Source organism: Anabrus simplex, chromosome 2 (assembly GCF_040414725.1).
Source record: "Anabrus simplex isolate iqAnaSimp1 chromosome 2, ASM4041472v1, whole genome shotgun sequence".
NCBI lineage: Eukaryota > Metazoa > Arthropoda > Insecta > Orthoptera > Tettigoniidae > Anabrus > Anabrus simplex.
Window position 1 is genome coordinate 1,054,705,635 of NC_090266.1, and position 19,933 is coordinate 1,054,725,567.

The 19,933-nt window shown below is 39.2% G+C and overlaps 1 protein-coding gene across 1 annotated transcript in view; it reads right to left on the reverse strand.

Annotated features, from left to right (window-relative positions):
- The window catches only part of LOC136864682 (E3 ubiquitin-protein ligase HECW2), a 277,203-nt gene that overhangs the window by 80,536 nt on the left and 176,734 nt on the right, over positions 1 to 19,933 (reverse strand). The window contains exons 7-8 of the mRNA XM_067141994.2: positions 16,574 to 16,792; positions 9,199 to 9,465 (exon numbers count right to left, since the gene is read on the reverse strand). Of these exons, the coding sequence (XP_066998095.2) occupies positions 9,199 to 9,465; positions 16,574 to 16,792 (486 nt within the window). The remainder of the gene's footprint in view (positions 1 to 9,198; positions 9,466 to 16,573; positions 16,793 to 19,933) is intronic.

Consider the following 19,933-nt stretch of genomic DNA (forward strand, 5'->3'; position numbering starts at 1 on the left):
ATGAATGCTACGTGAATTCCATTCCTTCAACTTAGGGAGATAAGAGCATCAAAGCCTTAACCGAGCTTTTCAACGCCATCTATGATTCGGAGGACCACCCCGTATGGCTACTGTCCACCTTTGAGACAATTTAAAAAAACAAACCACTAACATATGTAACGAGTTCCAAACCATTAGTCTGATGAGGCATGGCCTTAAGCTCTTTTTAAAGATCATCCATGCCAGACACTACAAGAAATGTGAACAAAACATCGGAGAAATGCAGTTTGTATTTTGCAACTCCCTGGGCACATGCAAGGCCCTTTTCATGATTCAAGTACAGTATTTGTGCAAAGGAGCAGAGATATAAATGGCAATGTATTCACATGTTCCTTCATCATTATCATTGTACAGTTCCAGTTTCCTGGGTAGTGTTAATGAGCCTCTTCCACTTCTTCATGTCTATACACAACTTGTCATGGAGAACATCATCCACTGTCCATCCTCCGGTAACTAGATCAACCTTTCATTGGTTAATTCTAATGGCTGGGTATTTGTGCCATCTTCATCATTAGAATCCATCATACTTAGGGCCTCATCCTCACAGACGTGCAGGTTGCCTATACGGCATCAACTCAAAAGACCTGCACCAGGCCTCTTCGGAGGCCGCATGCCATTATTATTATTCTTATTTTTATTATTATTAAATTACATTAGATATGTACTTCCTGATTAACATCATTTTGGATGGCTGACACTTCCACATGATACAAAAATCAGGTATGTACAAGGTTTTGCTGTTGTGTAATAATGTATTAAAATTCAGGAAAAAGACCCAGTTCACTGCCAAGGTCCATATTAAAATATGGTAGTGTTGAAAGTGAACATATGAATATTGCAATTTATATCTCTGCTCCTTTGCACAAATACTGTACTTGAATCATGAAAAGGGCCTTGCGTGTGCCCAGAGAGTTGCAAAATACAAACTACATTTCTCCAATGTTCTCTTCACATTTCTTGTAGTGTCTGGTATGGATGATCTTTAGAAAGAGCCTGAGGCCATGCCTCATCAGACTAATGGTTTGGAACTTATTACACATGTTAGTGATTTGCTTTTTCAAAAATGTCTCAAAGGTGGACAGTAGCCATACGGGGTGGTCCTCCGAATCATAGATGGCGTTGAAAAGCTCGGTTAAGGCTTTGATGCTCTTATCTCCTATCACCTTCATTATATCTATTGGGACATCATCTGAACCTTTTCCTCACCCATTCTTTGATTTCTCCAGTGCCTTTTTCACTTCACTCCCCCATACTGGGGAGCCTTTCAGGCAGCCAATGTCTGGTTTTTCATCTTGGTCATGTTGAAAGTGTTTTTCGAAGTACGCTTTTCGATCAGTTATTCTTTGAATTCCAAAATTTCCTTTATCATCAAGTAGAAAGGCAGTAGACTTCAATTACATTTTACCAGTGACTTCTCTAATCTTTCTATGTACATTGAAGGGATCGTACTTGACCTGAAATTCTTTGATTTCCTCACATTCTTCTTTCATCCAATCCTCCTTGGCAACTCTCACTGTTTCCTTGATTTTCTTGCCGAGTCCTTCACATCTTTCTCTGCCTTTATTCTTGGCAGATCTTCACTTGTCCATTAACTGCAGAATGTCATCAGTCATCCACTTTTTATTTTTTAATCCTTCCTCCATACAAGTTTTCTTTCCACCCGCAGAACCGTATTTTGTTATTTAACTCCAGTTCTTGTCTATATTACTATCCAGTACCATAGTATTTTGGATTCCTTTTTTCTATTGTGTCGCTAACTTCTTGACAAATCTGCAGGCATTAAAGGTGTCATTTTCAGCCCAATTTTTTTACTTACTCTTCAGAGATTTCTTCAATTTTAGTCTCATTTGGCACATTGGTGGATTATGGTTAGATGGAATATCAGCTCCTGGGTAAGTTTTATCTGAGATAATGGTGTTTCTGAATATTTTGTTTATTAGAGTAAAATCTATTTGATTTCTGACTAGATTGTTTGCATTATCTGCAGGTAACTTCCACCTATAAAGTCTCCAAGGTGGTAGTTTGAACCATGAATTCATAACAACAAGATCATCTTCTTGACAGGATTGAATGAGACAATCAGCACACTCATTTCCCTCTCCAAGGCTGTTTTTGCCAACAATGTCTTCCACCCTTCCTTTGCCAAACATGGCACTGAAATCATCCATAATGATGCACAGCTCGTTCCTCTTGACGTACCTGAGGGCTCTGTGCAAGAGATCATTAAACTCTTCAATCCCCTCCTCAGGCATATATACCCGAATGTTATTCGTGTTCAAAGGCTTGCCTTGTGGCTTCACCATCAGCACTCTATCCGAGACGCGCAGTACACTGAGTACTACGCTGTTGGTTTCCTTGTTCAGAATCAATCCAACCCCATTTCCATGGTTCGGGTCATTGCTGCCCGCATAGTACACAATGCAATCTGACTCACAGCAATGTCCTTAACAGGCTACCTCATTTTCCTTATTCTCATTATGTCTACATTCAGGCAGAGATGAGTTATTTATAAGTAAGGCTCGGAAGTTCATGCCCTAAAAAACTAAGAAATATGAATGCAAATATGCTCTTAAAAACTTGAAAATATGCCAATAAATATGCACTATTAAAATGAAAAACTGGCAGTAGACAAGTCAGGTTAGTATTGATAATAATAAACTTACATTAATTCGTTGGAGGTTGAAGCAGAAATAGTCCCACTGTCAATGCTGAGTGATGAATTGCAGTTCACAACCATCACTTTGCACAAATTTTCAACTGAAAAACATCATCTCTTGTCTCGCAAAACACTTTTGTAACGTGAAAAACTTCTTTCCACATCACAAGATGTATTTGGGACATATTTAAATGATGATAACTGCTCCACAGAAAGATGCAAATTGATCTACCAATGGGAAAGAATTGCGTATTGTCTTAGCAATGCGATTAAGAGCATGTGCCAAACAAGTTATATGAATTAAGTTCGGAAAAATGCCTTTCAGTGTTTGTCCAGATTTTAACATATAACTACCTGCATCGATAACAAATAAAAGTAGCCGGTTGTATTTGATTCCAGATGGCCATAATAATTTCAATGAGTCCATCACACACTGCATTACAGTTACATTCTTAGTGGCCGGCAATTCACACACATTAAGAAGATATGGTATCGTATTTTGTTCCTTATTTAAGGTACCCACAATTACATTAGCAATAAATCGGCTCTCAGAATCAGTGGTTTCATTAATAGACAAATACACAAACTGATCCGCTAATTCAACTTGTAAATTTGACAATACGTTATTGTAACAACGTCCAATGTAAAGTCTTACGCAATGTACTTGCTTCAGGCACATGTTGTCGAGTGTATTTGGCAAGAAAATATTTTAAAGTGGGGTTATTAATTTTATACAAGGGAATATCAGCAGCTAAAAATGCTTGGCACAAGTCGTAAGAAAATTCACTAATCCTACTTCCTACTTTTTGAACAGGCTCCTTATTTGCGAGTTTGCTAGTTAAATTCTCCTTATGTTTTGCTGTGTTCATGCGTTGGACTATTTTAAATCTTTTCTCACTCCCTATAGTTTTCTCAGATGCTCCATAGAACGGTACCCTATTATCTGTAGATATTAAGTCACCTGAAAACTTCTTCTGTAAATGAGTTAATCTACAACTCGAAGTTGCTCTTATTTTAAGCATTTAAAGAACTTTTTAACGGACACTTTATACGCGAAACATAGTTTAGTCACAACCAGTTCACAACACAGTTACACGACTCAATGGACAGCCAGTCGACACCTAGGCACAAAACGTGAGGGTAGATGATGAAACAGGGGATTCACTGCGTGGCATCGTAACTCCTCACAACATGACTAGTTGCAGCATAATGCGCAACATTACTGCCAACATCAACCAGATGAAAAAAGCTGATTAAAAATACTGTAAAAACCATTAAACTGATTAAAATATGCCACATAGGCGCTAAAATATGAAAATATGATGCATTTATCAAAATCACTAAAATATGCAGTTATATGCACCATAAAAACACGTTCAAATGACTGAAAATTCCATAATTCGTGCATATATTGTATAAGCATACATTTTTAATCCCTAAGAAAAAAACATGCAAATGCATGAACTTCTGAGCCCTATTTATAAGGTTCAACCTATTCAATACTGATTATGTGTTGTATAGATGTTATTCACAACATTTATTCAACATGGGACCGGTTTCGACATTTAAATGTCATCATCAGCCACAAAACAAATGAGCAAGGACACAGGTGTTCAATACGGAAACAAGAATGAAACTCATATCTTTGAATACATTCAGGCATTTCATTTCCTGCATGGCAGTGTGAATTTTACCTCCTTCAAACATGCTTCTGACTCTCCAAGTGCATATCTCCCAAGATAACCCAGGGATTCTTTGCACCCTCTGACCACTTATGGCCTGTCGGGGACTAAGTACCATAAATATATTTTCCTCAGCCACAATGAATGTCCTGGGAATGAAATAATGTAGTAGTTTTTCAGTGGCCTTATGCGTTGCAGCATGACCCCCGTTTCGCTATTCCAGCTCCATGTGCCGCCGTCTGGTTCTGAGCCTTTTAAGCATATAAGGTCCTCTTTGGCTCCAGGACAGTTCTGTTGATGCTACTTCCCTCCAACAAGATGGATTCCAGTGGCATGTACCCCTCCAAGGGTCCAACACCCTCCCCAACGGGCCCTTCCGCCTGAAGCCATTGGCCCCTCTAAGGGTGTCGGGTTAATTAACCGGCATCTGATGTTCAGTGTTGAGTCACTGTCTGCACGGTCTGCAGGGTAACCAGGCCAGACACAACTTACTGCATAATGTGCACATAAATACACAATGATGACACACTATGATTTAAAATGTGACATTTAACAAATTACACTGTATGTTAAAAATTATTTCATAGTTGTACTAAACAAGTAGTAATAACATAACATCAGTAAACAAAGAAAGGCTAAAGATATATAACAACAAGGGGAACAATAGTTAACATTACACGGCAGGATAATAATGTCCCTTCATAGACGTTGCATGCCTGCGTTTCATCAAATACTTTACCATGACAATACTGGACAGTTTGAGGTTTTCAGTGAGACAGCTGATAGTGCTGTTACCTACATTGCATGGTGTGGCAAACTCATCACATGACAAACCACCACAAGAAACAAGCAATAATGAATAAGCTACTTCTCTCCACACCATGCATGGCAAAGTGCTACTTGTATGATTCTTGGTGCACTGCCATATTGTTTATAATTTATATCAATCACTAAATAATCTTACATTGCAATGATATTCCAAGGAAAAAGGCAATGTGGTGAACAAACTGACTGAAGGATAATGATATGGGGACCGATAAAGACTGCAAGTTATAAAAATCATGACCTCACATCTATATTGAAGTTACCTTCTTATCAGCTATGCCCCTTATATTGAGAAGTCAATAAAAACGTTAGTTAGTGGAACATACAACCAATAATGTGAACAAATATTGAAGTCATGCACTCAAATTTGAAGGTCTACAGTTTTAAGTATGATAAATTTCATCATCTGGTGATAGTGGGCCTGTAGTGTAATGCTTATCATGGTCACCTTGAAGTTGAATGATCAGAGGTTTAAATGCAGATAGTTATTTTTTTCTTCTTTTACTGTAAGAAAATTATTTCTATGTATTATTGGCATTATTGGCATTATTATTGACACCAATCCAATAAATTTAATACTTAGGTATGAGAATTCTTCATGCGTAAAGTTGTGAAAGAGACGATAGGAAACCCTTTAAATTTCTGCCTTATCAGGAACATCGTAGTTCACTTGATGCCAATATCCTCATGTAACTCCAATATGTATCACATGCAGAGTGAGGTCAGTTCTCTTGTTGAGTACAGGGAGGTTGAATGTACTGGACGATAAATGAATAAGAAGATGAAGTGAACAAGATAATGGACCAAAACTCCTATTCAATTCCTTAATTACAGCATCCCTTTTGCAAAACCTTTATTTTAAAAAATGTATGTTGTTATCTTCCCCATCTGGTGCTTTGGCTGAATGGTCAGCATACTGGCCTTCAGTTCAGAGAGCACCAGGTATGATTCTTGGCTGCATCTGTTAATTTCTGTACCTCAGGGGCTGGGTGTTTGTTTTTGTCCTAATACAAATCTTGAAATCCATAAAACACATCACATGACAAGCCACCACAAGAAACAAGCAATAATGAATAAGCTACTTCTCTCCACAGGAAAGGCATGCAGCTGTAAAAGTAGGCAAAGTCCATTCAAAGTGCCTACTCCAGGAAACTGGGAAAAGAAAAGAAGAAGAGGAAGAGAAATAGAAAGAAGTTGTTAAGTATTGTGCCTGGAGTCTGAGTGGATCCTCAAACTAATTCTGCTTTCATTTTTTAGGACACAGCGAAAGGCACAGCCAATATAATGCTCATTTGGTGGTTTATGAAGGAGGTATCACACATTTAAAATTTTCATTTTTAAATTATTTTGACTGTTCAATTATTTTAACAAATATTTCCAACAAGTAGGGACACATTTTTCTAATTTTTCTAAACTGTAGTGAAGACGAGTATTCAAGTTCCTGGGCTTCCCACACCTTACCACTAGTTGTCACTACCATAACATGTTATGAACCTCATTCTGTATTCACGGTTGAACTCTTGCAACTTTGTAAGGTAGAGGCCATGGCCTTAATTAAGGTGAAACCTCAGCATTTGCCTAGTGTTAAAGTGGGAAACCATGGAAAACCATCTTCAGGCCTGCTGATGGTGGGATACCAACCCACTATTTCCCAAATGTACGATTAGAGCTAAGCGACACTACCTACGTGACGAACTCACTCGGTCATAGTGCATTTGCTTGCATGTTAGAGCAAATACCTAGCTGTCCAAAGAGGGTATCTCTGTATTTCAACAGGGTCAGGATCCACACGCATTATAAGTCTTGGCTGCCTAGTACGTGATTTAATCGAATATGGCCGCCCATGGCCGGCAAATGAAGCATGTTTGAAGACATTCGATTTCCGCAAGAACTATAGGGCAAGTCCCACAAAGACTATCATCCTTCCAGCATGCTGCATGTCAGTAAACAAGACCATGATCACCGTCACACCATTCCCATGTGCCCATAGAAAACCCACCAACTCTGATGAAGGGATAACCAGATTAAAAGTCAGTAAAACTTACCCCATTACAGTTAAGTGTTTAAAATGCTTGTAGACAAGTGCTGTAGCAAGTGATTATATTCTTGTTCACTCTCTGCAATTCTGCCAAAATTTCAGAGTGAATTGCATTTAATTGCATTTTTCAGTTCTTCTATGGTGTGGAGATTACTTCTATAAACTCTATCTTTCAAACTACCCCATAAATAGAAGTTGCAAAGCATTAAACCTGGAGAGCAAACTGGTCATAAACCTGCCCTTGAAAGTGACATGTGCTGTAACCCTGTCTTGCTGGAAATATCTGAGTGACCTTTCCTGTTCAATCAGTTGAGAAAAAAAAATTTCAGTATTAATTCTACTGTATATATCAGTCAGAATTAATGGTGTCATTAAAATAATTGGCGCTGCAATTCTTTCAACACTAACAGCAGACCAAACTCCTATCTTAAGGTTCTGAAGTGGAGTTTCATGAATTTTTCTTCAATTCTCACAGGATCAATACAATTGTTTTTGCAAATTTACATGTCCATTGAAATAAAACAACATTTCATAAAAAAAACCGCACTAATTCAGGATTTAATTTACCACTGTTGACAAACCAAAGAAGCAAAATGCAATAATGTTCTCTTGCAGCTGGATCTCTTGGGCTTAAAATTTACACTCCTGTGACTTTCTTTGAAGATTTTCAGGAGGGGAAGGGAGAAGGTGTGTGTGTGTGTGGGGGGGGGGGGGGGGAATCGCTTAAGTCTTTAATAAATATCCTGAATATTCTTGTCGGTTAAGACAGTCAGTTTTTAACTTGTTTTTGTTTAGCACTGAACCCACTGTTTTGAATTTATTCACAATCTTCTTAATTCCATAATGCATTGGCACTCGCTCTCCGGGAAATTGTTTGCGGAATTTTCTTCTAACTCTCCCAGCAGATTTGTGCTTTAAAAATCTACAGCACAAAAAAGTGTGCTGTTCAACACTTAATTCAGAAGCCATGAAACACACTAAACTGATCAATTACTGCTGTATAAGAAGCAATCATGCTGTACACAGTACAGAAGCTTATCACAGACTAGCTGAGACCATGAAATCACTAGGCGAGCTGTACGGGTGAGGCGGCTATGGCATCATCCACTCACCCAGACACGGTACAGGGAATAACTGGCAACTCGACTGAGGATCACATTGTACTTGTCAGATTTTGAAAATAATCACACCCTTGAATTTAGAATGTCTATGACTCTATTGATAAGTGTAGAAAACAGTGTCATTCCATATTAACAGATAGTACCACTATCTGGGGCACATAGCGACACTCTGGAAAGTACTGCAATTTTTATTATGAACCCGCCGGTTAACACTGAAAATGAAAGCAGATTTTTGATATCTTTAATGGTTTATGAGTTATTTGAGGCAAACATCTTAGGGAGGAGGGTGTCAGAGAGAGAGACAGAGAGAATGAACTCGAGCACTTAAATTAAAGAAGATACAGAGGAAAACACCCTACAAGTCCCAATCAGATTCAACAATGTAGGATATGCAGAGAAGTTATTTATTCCATCCACACTAATTTTCTCTAAAATTTCCTAGATTGAAGATCTACTTGTGATTAACTGTTTAATATAGCCTATTTTGATCTCTCTATAGACTTTGTGCCCAGGAAATAAACTGTTTTTACAATCTGCCTTAGGTCGCATGGACACAGATAAGTCTTTTGGGGACACAGCATTTTATGTAGGTATAAAAGATCTACTGTCAAACATTAATTATAACTTGACTAGCTTCTGATTTCCTACATGCAGCACATTTCCAAGATAACTAAGAAGACCACCAATGAGCAAGAGAAGACCCAGTGCAGTTACACAGACATATCACAAGTATGAGAAAGTTACTATGAGTGCATAAATAAGACAAAGAATTTGTCATCCCATGTAAATGATATGCTTCAACACACATTTCCAAACCCACTTCAGTACATCACTTACCATTCATGGTGGTTGTCAACAAAGGCCGACATCGGCGACACCTGAACTGTATAAGTGTCATTGGCTGAGTATTCAAAAAGCCCATAATATGGATTAAATAATTCCCGAGAAAGAAGGAAAAAAAATTCTCGAGAGGGTCCTCCATAGTCTAATCCTTCTTCACGGTCAAATGTGACATAAAGTTTACACTTCTGAAGATCCTTCTTGGACGCTGCCATGATTTTGTTGAATGCATCTTCTAATAAATGTTCACGACGGATTTGTAGCCTGGAATAAGGAAATAAATTAAAACAATTATTAAAGGTTGAAGAAAGGCTAGCAATAATGATCACTTGTACAATATTTAACTCCAATAAAGCCTCTTATGCACCAAAATGTTAAATTAGTAATGATAATAAACTGGAATAGAATTCTCATTAGCTCTTTGTTTCACTCATGTTTCTTTGCATGATATGGAAGTAATAAGATATATATACAGGATGTCTCAGGAGGAATGGTCAATATTCATGGATATGACAGGAATGATCATTTGAAGCAAAAGACTTCATATGGACATATCCCCTGTTCCGAATGGTTTCCGAGATAGAACACATTTAATGTACATTTATTTTTGGACTAGTGGCGCGCAGGTGTATGTCTTACTCACCCAACCTCTTTGAAGTTTTGAAATGGGTACATATTTTCCACATATAACATTTGCCATACACGTGTTTGTGGGACATTGATATGTACAGAAATTTGCAGTGTGCTGGTAGTAGGACTACGCTGCACCATTTCAACTATGTGTTGCTGTTCCTGCACAGGTTGTTGAACCACGATCAGAAGAAAAATGGGAACTTGGAAGAATACCTGTTAAATGCAATATGCTGAAAACTCTGGGAAACATTCTAGATCAGGAATTCGACATTTCAGAAAGCGCCGACGGAACTCCTCAACAGCAGTAGGAGCACTGCCACTGCAGAAGCAGTATAACCATACACCATATCTGCATATTCTTCATTAGTGTAGATGTATAGCATTTTAGCCAGCGTGTGTACAAACAGAATTAACCAATGCTTCTCTCTGATACACTCTCAATTCCTTACACTACTTCACTCACAACACACCATGGACAACTGCACGTTCATCGGGCAGAAGGACATCTCAAGCAAAGAAGTTGAAAGCAACGAGGTAGGTTGGGCTAGGATAAAACGATGAAGAGGTTGGGTCGGTAAGACACATACGTGCGCACCACTAGCCCAAAAGCAAATGTAAATTAAATGTGTTCTATCTTGGAAACCATTTGGAATAGCGCATATGTCAAAATGAAGATTCTGCTTCAAATGATTGTTCCAGTCATATTTCTGAATATTGATAATCCCTCCTGAGACACCCTGAATATTGTTTTTTACATTATGATTAGGAAACTTCTTCAAACAAAACAACAGAAGGGACTCATTTTAATTTTCTAAACAGGAAAAATAGGGAAGAATAACAAACAATATAGAACAAGCAGTAGAAACATGAATAGGAACACATAATATGATAATCACAATGACAAGTTAATGTCGAGCACGCCTTCACTGCCTCGGCTAGGCAGCCCCGGTTGTTCACCAGGGTGCCACTGAATAATGCTATTCCCTACATCACTTTTTTCTTCTATTTGTTTTATGTCACAATGTCACAGACAGGTCTTATGGCAAAGATGGGATAGGACAGGGTGTGAAAATGAGAATACAATGGAAAACCATCTTCACGGCTGCTGACAGAAGGGTTTGAACCCACTATCTCCCGAATGCAAGCTAACAGCTATGTGACCAAAACCGTGTAGCCAATTCACTCGTCCCCTACATCACTTCTTGATTAATAAATTTCATTTTGTTCCGTATTGATAATTACCAAATGTCATGAAAGAAAGTGGAACTTTTCTTTCTTTCATGACACCCTACATCACTGACATATACTAGGGAAAATACAAATTGCAGCATCATGAAGGAATGGGTCATTCATGTTGATAATGGAGATATGGAATGGTACATGAAGGATACCAGTTTATAGCAAATAGGATTTTTTTTGTTTTTTTTTGCTAGTTGCTTTACGTCGCACCGACACAGGTAGATCTTATGGCGACGCAATATGGGATTATTCATATGGCCCTTGCCACTGGATTGGTCACGGACGAACTATCTCCTCTATGAAGCCCAGTAGAACTTAGCTGATGTGTAGTCTGTGAGATGCAGTGATGTGAAGTGTTCGCTAGTGAAACATGCCTCACCGATGGGTACGAACAGGATATCAACACGAGATGGGTTACCTCTGCGAGCTGTAGCTACACACTTTGACCAAAATGCACCTACAGTTCAAAGTGTATGGCTGCAGTGGTCAAATGAAGGGGGACATCCTCAGAGACCTGAGTCAGGACAACAGTGCGGGAGCAACACTGCATCATTTGGATGACCAAGACAGCAGTGGAAATTTGAGCTACTGTAGCACCACACGTTACATGACAAACAATTGGTAATCATTTGTGTGCAGCTGGTTTATGATACCATGTGCTTGTAGCAAGTGTTCCACTGACCTCACTACATTGACATAAGATGCTGTCCTGGTGTAAGGAACAGTCACATTGAGCCAACAAATGGCATAGTGTCATATTCGGTGACCGTTATCTTGGCTGCAATTATTTTCCCAATTGTGTCCAATGGCATACCGGGGAGAGGGGCCATGCACATCTGATCACTGAGAGATATAAGGGGCCAACCTCAGGCATTACAGTATGTGGAACTATATTGATTTTCATGTGAAACTGCCATTAGTGATTGTTGAGGGCACACTGACTGCTCGACAGTATGTGGTTATCCCTCCAATGTTGACCATTGCAAATAGGATGTTACAGTAGGACAATGCCTCCCTTCATACTGCAGGCATCTCCAAGACATTTTGCTTCTAGAGTAGCCCGCTAGGTCCCCAAATCTAATCCCTATTGAACACAGGAGGGACATGATGGGCAGACACATGCACAATTCCCTTCAGCTGTGGAAAAACTGACCCTCATGGTGCAATTCTGCAGGAATGCTGACACCATAATGCGCAGAATATAGCAATGTATTGCAACTCAGGGTAGCCACTCTTTGTATTGACCTGTGCCCACATGTGTGCACTGAGGCACCTGTACGTATTATCACACCCACCCACCATGTCCACTTGGGGCATAGTAGGCACACCCCATTAATTTTCCCTAGTGTATTTTCAGTTGATATTTCAACTCACTTTGAACAAACTATTTCCTGAGAGTAAGCAGAACTATATGATTGGAGAGCAAGCAAACATGGTTGAGAATGCTAAGCAATTTCACTGACAGAGGCAACGGGGACTGGAGAGCAGTGAATTTGACAGACATAAGGCCTTTTAAGGCCTATGTGAGATATAAATTGCCGAGACAAAAAAAAAAAAAAAAAAAAAAAGTCTGTATTTCAGGAGAGGTGTCTCGTTAATCTGAATTTGGTTTCAGATCTTAGATGTGGGTCTTAGGGAAGAATGATTATACTTATCTTTGGATCTACACATAATCCTTGGTTTTAAATAGATTAAATACACAAGAATAAGATGTATGCTTACAAACAAAATAATTTATTATACATACATACATACATACATACATACATACATACATACATACATACATACATAATCATTATAGACCGTTCTTTCAGCGTTCAGTCTGCAAGCCTCTGTGAATTTACTAAACGTTGCCACAATTCTCTGTTTGCAACTAGTGCTGTGGCCCCATTTAGTTCTATACCTCTTATCTTCAAATCGTTAGAAACTGAGTCTAACCATCATCGTCTTGGTCTCCCTCCACTTCTCTAACCCTCCATAACAGAGTCCATTATTCTCCTAGGTAACCTATCCTCCTCCATTCACCTCACATGACCCCACCACTGGAGCCGGTTTATGTGTACAGCTTCATCCATCAAGTTCATTACTAACTTAGCCTTTATCTCCTCATTCCAAGTACCCTCCTGCCATTGTTCCCACCTGTTTGTACCAGCAATCATTCTCGCTACTTTCATGTCTGTTACTTCTAACTTATGAATAAGATAACCTGAGTCCACCCAGCTTTTGCTCCTGTAAAGCAAAGTTGGTCAGAAAACAGACCAATGTAAAGATAGTTTCATCTGGGAGCTGACTTCTTTCTTAGAGAATACTATTGATCGCAACTGCAAGCTCACTGCATTAGCTTTACTACACCTGGATCCAATCTCACTTACTGTATTACCATTCTGGGAGCACACAACCTAAATACTTGAAATTATCGACCTGTTCCAGCTTTGTATCACCAATCTGACATTCAATTCTGTTGAATTTCTTATCTACTGACATCAATTTAGTCTTCAAGAGGCTAATTTTCATACCATACCCATTGCACCTATTTTCATGTTCCAAGATATTAGACTGCAGGCTTTCGGCACAATCTGCCATTACGACCAAGTCGTCAGCATAGGCCAGACTGGTTACTATATTTCCACCAAACTGAATCCCTCCCTACCACTTTATACCTTTCAGCAGATGATCCATGTAAACTACAAACAACAAAGGTGAAAAATTACAGCCTTGTCTAACCCCTGTAAGTACCCTGAACCAAGAACTCATTCTACCATCAATTCTCACTGAAGCCCAATTGTCAACATAAATGCCTTTGATTGATTTTAATAATCTAACCTTTAATTCCATAGTCCCCCAGTGTAGCGCACATCTTTTCCCTCGGTACCCTGTCATATGCTTTCTCTAGATCTACGAAACATAAACACAACTGCCTATTCCTCTCGTAGCATTTTTCAATTACCTGGCGCATACTGAAAATCTGATTCTGACAGCCTCTCTGTGGTCTGAAACCACACTGGTTTTCATCCAACTTCCTCGTAACAACTGATCGCACCCTCCCTTCCAAGATGCCAGTGAATACTTTGCCTGGTATACTAATCAATGAGATACCTCGATAGTTGTTGCAATCCTTCCTGTTCCCTTGTTTATAGATAGGTGCAATTACTGCTTTTGTCCAATCTGAAGGCACCTTACCAACACTCCATGCTAATTTTACTACTCTATAAAGCCATTTCATCCCTCCCTTCCCACTATACTTCACCATTTCAAGTCTAATTTCATCTATTCTTGCAGCTTTATGACAATGGAGTTTATTTACCATCCTATTCACTTCCTCAAGCATAATTTCACCAACATCATTTTCCTCCTCCCCATGAGCTTGGCTGTTTGCAACACCACCATGAAGATTTCCTTTAACGTTGAGAAGATGTTCAAAATATTCCCTCCACCTCTCCAGTGATTCCCTGGGATCTATTATGAGTTCACCTGAATTATCCAAAACACTGTTCATTTCCTTTTTCCCTCCCTTCCTAAGATTCTTTATTACTGTCCAGAAAGGTCTCCCTCTTGCTTGACCTAGCCTTTCCAGGTTATTACCAAAATCTTCCCACAACTTCTTTTTGGATTCAACAACTATTTGTTTCGCTCTGTTTCTTTCATCTACGTACAATTCCCTGTCTGCATCATCCCTTGTTTGGAGCCATTTCTGATAAGCCTTCTTTTTATGTTTACAAGCTGCTCTCACTTCATCATTCCAGCAAGTTGTTCGCTTTTCTCATCTTTACACACAGTTGTTCCTAGGCATTCCCTTGCTGTTTCTACTACAGCATCCCTGTATGCCACCCATTCTACTTCCATATCCTGAACCTGCTTACTGTCTACTGTTCAAAACTTCTCACCATGTACTTCTGTCTAATTTCCTCGTCCTGGAGATTTTCTACACTTATTCGTTTGCAGGAAGATTTCACTTTCTCTATCCTAGGCCTAGAGATACTTAGTTCACTACAGATCAGATAGTGGTCTGTATAATCGAAAAATCCCCAGAAAACTTGTACATTCCAAACAGACTTCTTGAATTCGAAGTCGGTTAAGATATATCTATTATGGGTCTGGTACCCCTAGCCGCCAATGTGTAGCGGTGAGTAGTCTTATGCTCGAAGAATGTATTCGTAACTACTAAACCCATACTAGTACAGAAGTCCAGAAAATGCTTCCCATTCCCATTAGCTTCCATATCATCCCCACATATACCAATCACCCTTTCATATCCTTCAGTTCTGTTTCCAACTCTCGCAATGAAGTTGCCCATTAGCACTATCCTATCCTTGCTGTTGACCCTGACTATGATGTCACTTTATGCTTCAAAAACTTGTCAATTTCATCCTCATCTGCACACTCACATGGTGAATATACTGAGACAATTCTTGTCCTAATTCCTCCAACTGCCAGGCCTACCCACATCATTCGCTCATTTACGTGACTAACAGAAACTATGTTGCGTGCAATGGTATTCCTGATAAACAGCCCTACCTCATACGCTGCCCTTCCCTTTCTAACACCCATCAAGTACACTTACTTCTCCTCTCTCTTCCTTGTTATCTCCTCTTACCTGAATATCACCTACTCCTAGCACATCCAGATGCATCCTCTTTGCTGACTCAGCCAGTTCTACTTTCTTTCTTCCATAAGCCCCATTAATATTGATAGCTCCCCATCGAATTCTATTTCGTTCGCCAAGTGGTATCCAAGGAGTCCCTCATGTCAAATGGGAGTGGGACTCCGTTACTCACATAGGTCCGAGGCTCGCTTAAAATGTGTTGAGCTCGGGAAATTCATGAAGCAGAATGCTACCCTACTTGCACATAGTCCTAGTGAGGATGTCTCCTCTAACGGGTTAGGGACCACGGTGAATTGTATAGTTCTAGCCGTCTGAGCACAAACAGGGCCATGACTCAGAATATGTCCGAGATGCCAACACCCATTCCACAGCAACTGGTATCCCGACTCTCAGGACCACTTACTAGGCCACTCAGACGTTGTGCATGGTTCACAAACTAGGACATGACTACAATAACCCACACCATTAACCATATTTATTATTATTTCTTTTTTTAATAAGGTGCCGGAACTTTGTCTCGCAGGAGTTCTTTTACATGCCAGTAAATCTACTGACAGAAGGTTGATGTATTTGAGGCCCTTCAAATACCACCAGACAGATCTGTCAATACAAAATTCAATTTAAAACACTTTTCATATTCTGTAAAGGTTTTACGGTGTGGTTTGACCCAAGGACATTTGCTAACATATAAATAACCAGTATCCAGTATTCAGGATTGAACCTGCCAAGTTCTGTTCAGAAAGCCAGCCACTCTACCACCTGAGCTACTCATTCCTGTAGTTTTTCTGTTGTTGTTGTTGTTGATATCATTATTGTTAAGTGAAAGGACAAAAATCACATTATTGACCATTCAGAATATTTATACAGTATATTGAAATATAATTAGTCACTTACTTGAGTTTCCCTGGTCCTTGACCATAGCCCTTGGATTCCAATTTACGGTAAAAATTTCTTAACTTGGCCTCAAAATCTCTTCTGTAAGGAGCTGGCGCTCGGGCATTGGCTCTGGATAGACCAGGTGAGGCTTGAGGAGACAGCTGGGGTGAACCTCTTGGAGATCGTGCACTGGTGGGCACTGCCGGAACATAGCTCATAATTTCTTGTTCGAACAGGCTACAGATTAAGAAAAAGAAATATGAATATAACATCAGTATTGACTTAGAATTAAACTTTTAATAAAAAATCAATCTGTCAATACAAAATTCAATTTAAAACACTTTTCACATTCTGTAAAGGTTTTACGGAGTGGTTTGACTCAAAGACATATGCTAACATATTAATAACTAGTGAAAGGATTTTAAGGTGCAGCACCTTGTCAAAAATATAGTTACCGAGCTCGATAGCTGTAGTCGCTTAATTGAGGTCAGTATTCAGGAGATAGTGGGTTCGAACCCCACTGTCGGCAGCCCTGAGGATGGTTTTCCGTGGTTTCCCATTTTCACACCAGACAAATGCTGGGGCTGTATCTTAATTAAGGCCATGGCCGCTTCCTTCCCAGTCCTAGCCCTTTCCTGTCCCACCGTCGCCGTAAGACCTATCAGTGTTGCTGTGCCGTAGAGCAACTTGTAAAAAAACTATTTTCATACCAATAGGTCATTGTATGTATTTGGGGACATGGAATGAAGCAAAAACACCATTTCTCTTCTATTTCATGTTTCAATACCTTCCCCCCCTCCCCCCGCACTTTTATCTGTGTTTTCAAAAGATTAGACAATCTTTATTCTCTTCTTCAACACATTTTCTTGGGTGAAAACTTTGATATAATTGAATGCTTTATTTGTGCCTAGACTCAACTGATGCAGAAGTTATCAGGCAGGCCTGGTACATTTTGCAGTGCATGGCTACAAGTATTTGCCTGATGTAATTCAGAATTTGGAAGAAGTTGATGAGTGTTAGTGAGAACGTTGATGGATTTGCTAAAGACATATTCTAATTAAATTTAAGGAACCTCCCATTACGAGTGCTGACAATATATGCTCCATTGGTTTCTATAGATGTCAAGCAGAATTTCTCTCTATATAAGAATCTACTGAGTTCAAAGCACCAGCAACTTACTGTCAAAAACATTGAAATGTTGTGTGTAATCCAATACGTCAAAAACATTGAAATGTTGTGTGTAATCCAATACAAGTTCATTAATTATCAGAACACCGGGCTGAGTGGCTCAGATGGTTAAGGCGCTGGCCTTCTGACCCCAACTTGGCAGGTTCGATCCTGGCTCTGCCCGGTGGTATTTGAAGGTGCTCAAATACGTCAGCCTCGTGTCGGTAGATTTACTGGCACGTAAAAGAACTCCTGTGGGACCAAATTCCGGCACCTCGGCGTCTCCGAAAACCATAAGAGTAGTTAGTGAGACGTAAAACAAATAACATTATTATTATTATTATTATTATTATTATTATTATTATTATTATTATTAGAACCCAGTAAATGGGATAAGGAAAGTTCATGTAACTAGTTTAAACCTTAATAATGTGATTTTATCAACACATTTTTTTTGCCTCTTTTTGTATGTATTTTCAGAATCTTTCTTCCCTCTTTTCTGACCATAATTTCCACCTTAAAATCCTTTTCCTGTTAATAAACAGTTGAGTTAATAAATCCTACATAACATCATCACACATACTTGCAGGATAATATAAAGCAACAGATGTTATTCTCCTATACAAAGGCAACACCAGGCAATATGCACAACCAGTGGCGGTTGGTCAATACGTGCTACTGGGCTCCAGCACATAGCTTTGAACTGTAAGAAATATTATTTATGTACAGTACAATTATCCTGCTGCCTTTTCTTTGTTTTGAGTATGATATGAATTTGTGTTTTGTGAAAATCAGGATGAGATCCATCGAACACCTAGCTCTGTTCTCCCGGGGGAACTTGGCTCATGCTCATGTGAAGTGAGCTCTGGCCTGTAGCCTGACGGAAGCAATACGCAGCCAAGCTTGCAACACACCCCGTAACTGGTGGACTATACCATAAACCGTGATCAACTTTCACTGATCCCGCCTACAGTTACTTTCCCTCCCGCAAGGGGGTAGAACTGCTCGATGTCTCCTGCTTCCCTGATGTTGAATGTGGTAAGCGGTTCTGCCACTAGAGAGTAGCATCGTCTGGGCTCAAAAGTGGAGTGTTAAGTGGAGGCAATCTACCGCAAACATAATGTTGTTATTAAGGTAACCAACCAATGCTTATTAAAATATCCATCTTCCTTTTGTGTCAAAAATAAGGAATTCGTAGGTGAGTCAAAGAATCTTTGATTGACCCTAAATCTTATCCCGCATTACAATGTAATTGATGCTGGTAATAGGGGAGGTCTCAATGATTCAGTTCACAGCACTTTCAGTTGCTTTGTGCGGTTGTTGATCTCGCGGTTATACTGCTGGTGCGTGTTTTTCTATCATTGTGTTAGTACTAAAGTTCATACGGAGATTTATTCAATTATGTATTCACTGCAGTGTATATAAAGTGAAATTAAATTAGTGTTCTTAGTGAGGATCTATATTCCTACGATTCTATTTGCACTGATGTAAGATGGGAAGTGAGTATACCGCAAGAATAGTGCGGACAGTTTGATGAAGGAACCATTTTCTAGGAGAATATTAGAAGAAAATGTGAACATAAAAATTATAGGTTGTCCCATTCCAGTCTGAAATTTAACTCAGAAGGCTTTGAGCTGGAAATATTCCAGTTATGTCAGGCATTCCAACTGTAAAGTTTAAAGTTTACGACACTAACAGTTGGATATGTGGTTGTGATGTAAGAAATGCTTTGTTTTGTTTTCCTTGCATCTTATTTGGAAGATAATGATATCTGGAGTACGAAAGGTGTGAAGGATCTGAAAATCCAGGAGTATTCTTGGGATTAGTTGATTTCATGAGTCGTTTATACAGTGCCATTAAGGAACACATGGAATCCAGTAAGGTATTTAAGGGCACATCAAAAACCATCCAGAATGAATTGCTGGACTGTATGCTGGAAGTCTACCATGAAGAGATAATGGAGGAAGTACATAACACTAAATACACTACTATCATGGCAGATGAAACTACTGATGTCTCTGAATAGCCACAGCTGGCAATTGTGTTCAGATACATATAAAATGACCAACCACTTGAAAGATTTTGGGGATTTTTTAATTCAGATGGACAAACCGCAGATGCAATATCTGAGTGCATATTGCAGCAGGTCAATACTATTTTTCGGGTTAATCCAGAAAAAATTATCGCCCAAACTTACGATGGAGCATCTGT